General features: G+C 33.6%; 1 protein-coding gene across 1 annotated transcript in view; it reads right to left on the bottom strand.

Moving 5' to 3' along the window:
- Positions 1-800, bottom strand: part of LOC103800965 (splicing regulatory glutamine/lysine-rich protein 1-like) — a gene marked incomplete at its 3' end in the record, with an annotated part of 7704 nt that extends 6904 nt beyond the window's left edge. The window contains exons 1-2 of the mRNA XM_009073357.1: positions 676-800; positions 273-388 (exon numbers count right to left, since the gene is read on the bottom strand). Of these exons, the coding sequence (XP_009071605.1) occupies positions 273-335 (63 nt within the window). The remainder of the gene's footprint in view (positions 1-272; positions 389-675) is intronic.
- Positions 801-2305: the final 1505 nt, after the last annotated feature.

Raw genomic sequence — 2305 nt, 5'->3', positions numbered from 1 at the left:
AGGGAAGGGACAACAATTAAAATGGACACAACCAAACCCAGTATTTACCCACTCTTTTGCAAAACAAGAATCTGAAAGAAACACCCAGGAAAGACAGTGCATGGACGTCTTGTGATCTACCTTCAAAAGAGGCACCACAGGTAAATCCTCACTGATTTTGCATATAAGAGGACAACATCCACAGATCAGACAGCTCTTGTTCTCTGAACACAGAAAGGCTACACCAAGTATAAAGGAAAACTAGAAATCAAACAGGGATGAATTTTACTTACTGTTGTCAAAGGGGTTGGTGTAGGTATAGGAAGCAATCCTGCACCAGGCATCAGGCTTGTCATAGCAGGAGCAGGCGCCAATAGAGAAAGGGCTTTGGCTTCATCTGGGATTTTACCTGAAGAAGCAAATGAAAGCATTAGAGTTGGAACACTACACAGATGTTACTCTTTCTAAGATTTTACAATTACCCTTGCATTAAAAAGTAATAAATAACAATGACTCTATCTACTAGATCCTTACAAAAAAAAACAAATACAAACTTAAGTATTTCCTTTTACCCTGCCTCTACTAGGAAAAAGAAAAGTGAGTAAAACTTCAAAAACTAGCAATCTCATTAATGGATTATTATTTTTAAAACTGAATAATGTATACAATTATTTAACACTTGGAGCTATGGGTCACCTGTACTGGAAACTTAATGTTCATGAACCAAACGATATCAAGCATGGACGCTTTCCCAGGGCGGTGTTTTCACGGTGATCGAAACTTGTTTTACACATGACAACCGTTCGTGTTGGCTGCATCACTAATAGCACACAGAACATCAGATATAGAAAAGAAGAACATTTTTTAAAGTTTAATCCCCCAAAACGGCAAATAACCAAATCAGCTTAAAAAAAAAAAAAAAAAGATCAAAGTATGCACTAAACTGAAATTAGTGAGCTCTTTCATCCTCTGGTGTTACCTACTTTTGATGTAAAAACAAATAAAAATAAAATAACTAGTGTGACTCCACACAAGATATACTACAAGTGAAGTTGAGAGTGGAGGAAGGGAGGGCAGAAAAATTCAGATTTGTACTGTCTTACATTCTAGGTCACCTCAGTTTATTTGAAACTTTGATAAATTAACTTTAAATTTACTGAAATTGAAAACCATAACTGATCAGCTAAGCAAACTATATATGTATTTCCTAGTATTTCAACCATATTATATTCCCCATCATGCCAAATGTTTAATCAATATCTAATCTGAACTAGACACAGGTTTCATTCTAAGTTAGCTACAATTAGACTGCTAAATAAATTTAAAATAAATCTTCAAAAATCAAAAGATGCAATAGTTAATTACAAATACAGTTAAATGTATGTTTTAAATTTAAAATGCAAAGAGATTTAAACTTGTACAAACATTAAACGCTAAACTGAAAAACTACAGAAAGGAAGTTCTAATTATACTAGGTATACTAAAATTACTGGAGTAACTGTATATATGCTATCCAACTGAGCCCTTTGGTATTACCCCATGCACTTTATTAAAGCAAATGCTTTTATTTAAACACTGTTTTAAAAGTCAAGGAATATACAAATGCTCTGCCAGTGGCTATTATTGCTTTGGTTCAAACTGCATATGATTTAACTACAAAACCCCTAACTTAAGGATTTAAAAATTAATATAAGTATCATTATCAAATACCAAAATATTATTTTCAAAACACTGTGCCATTTCAGCTACATGAGTGAAAATAAACCCCATGGGAATCATACTACTTAAAAAACTAAAAAGACAAAAGTTGCAAACCTGTTCTACAGATCTGCAGCAAGGACTAGGTTAGAGTTGGGAGATGACCAAAGGACAAAATAAATATAAATGAAAATTAATTTATATGTAGCATTAGTGGAACAGAAAAGATAAACCAACAATATTCTTTTTTTCCTCACACCTCCTATTTAGATTTTATTTAGGATAAGTTTTGAGGTACCGTGCTCCTTAACATGTAACAAAACATTTAAATTTGCTATCTAAAGGAGAAAAACAGGAAAATTATTAACACTTAAGAATTAACTATGCAATTATGTCTCCCAGGGCTTTTATTAAAACATGCATGACTCTGAGTCATCATCACAATGTTGAGCACTCTTTACAGGTCTTGTTCTGAAGTCAGGCATGCAATGAGATGTGTACCTGATTTGCCTGACTGCTCATGAGAATCAGGTACCTTGCTTCACATCCTGCCTACTACATAGCTAACAGGCTTCCAAATATACAGTTCCAACAACTGTGCATACAAATTAAGCAGTTCTTCTGAAAA

This window comes from Acanthisitta chloris, unplaced genomic scaffold (genome assembly GCF_000695815.1).
Source record: "Acanthisitta chloris isolate BGI_N310 unplaced genomic scaffold, ASM69581v1 scaffold1134, whole genome shotgun sequence".
Lineage (NCBI taxonomy): Eukaryota > Metazoa > Chordata > Aves > Passeriformes > Acanthisittidae > Acanthisitta > Acanthisitta chloris.
Note: the sequence above shows the minus strand (reverse complement) of the source record. Positions and strands in the feature narration are given on the sequence as shown.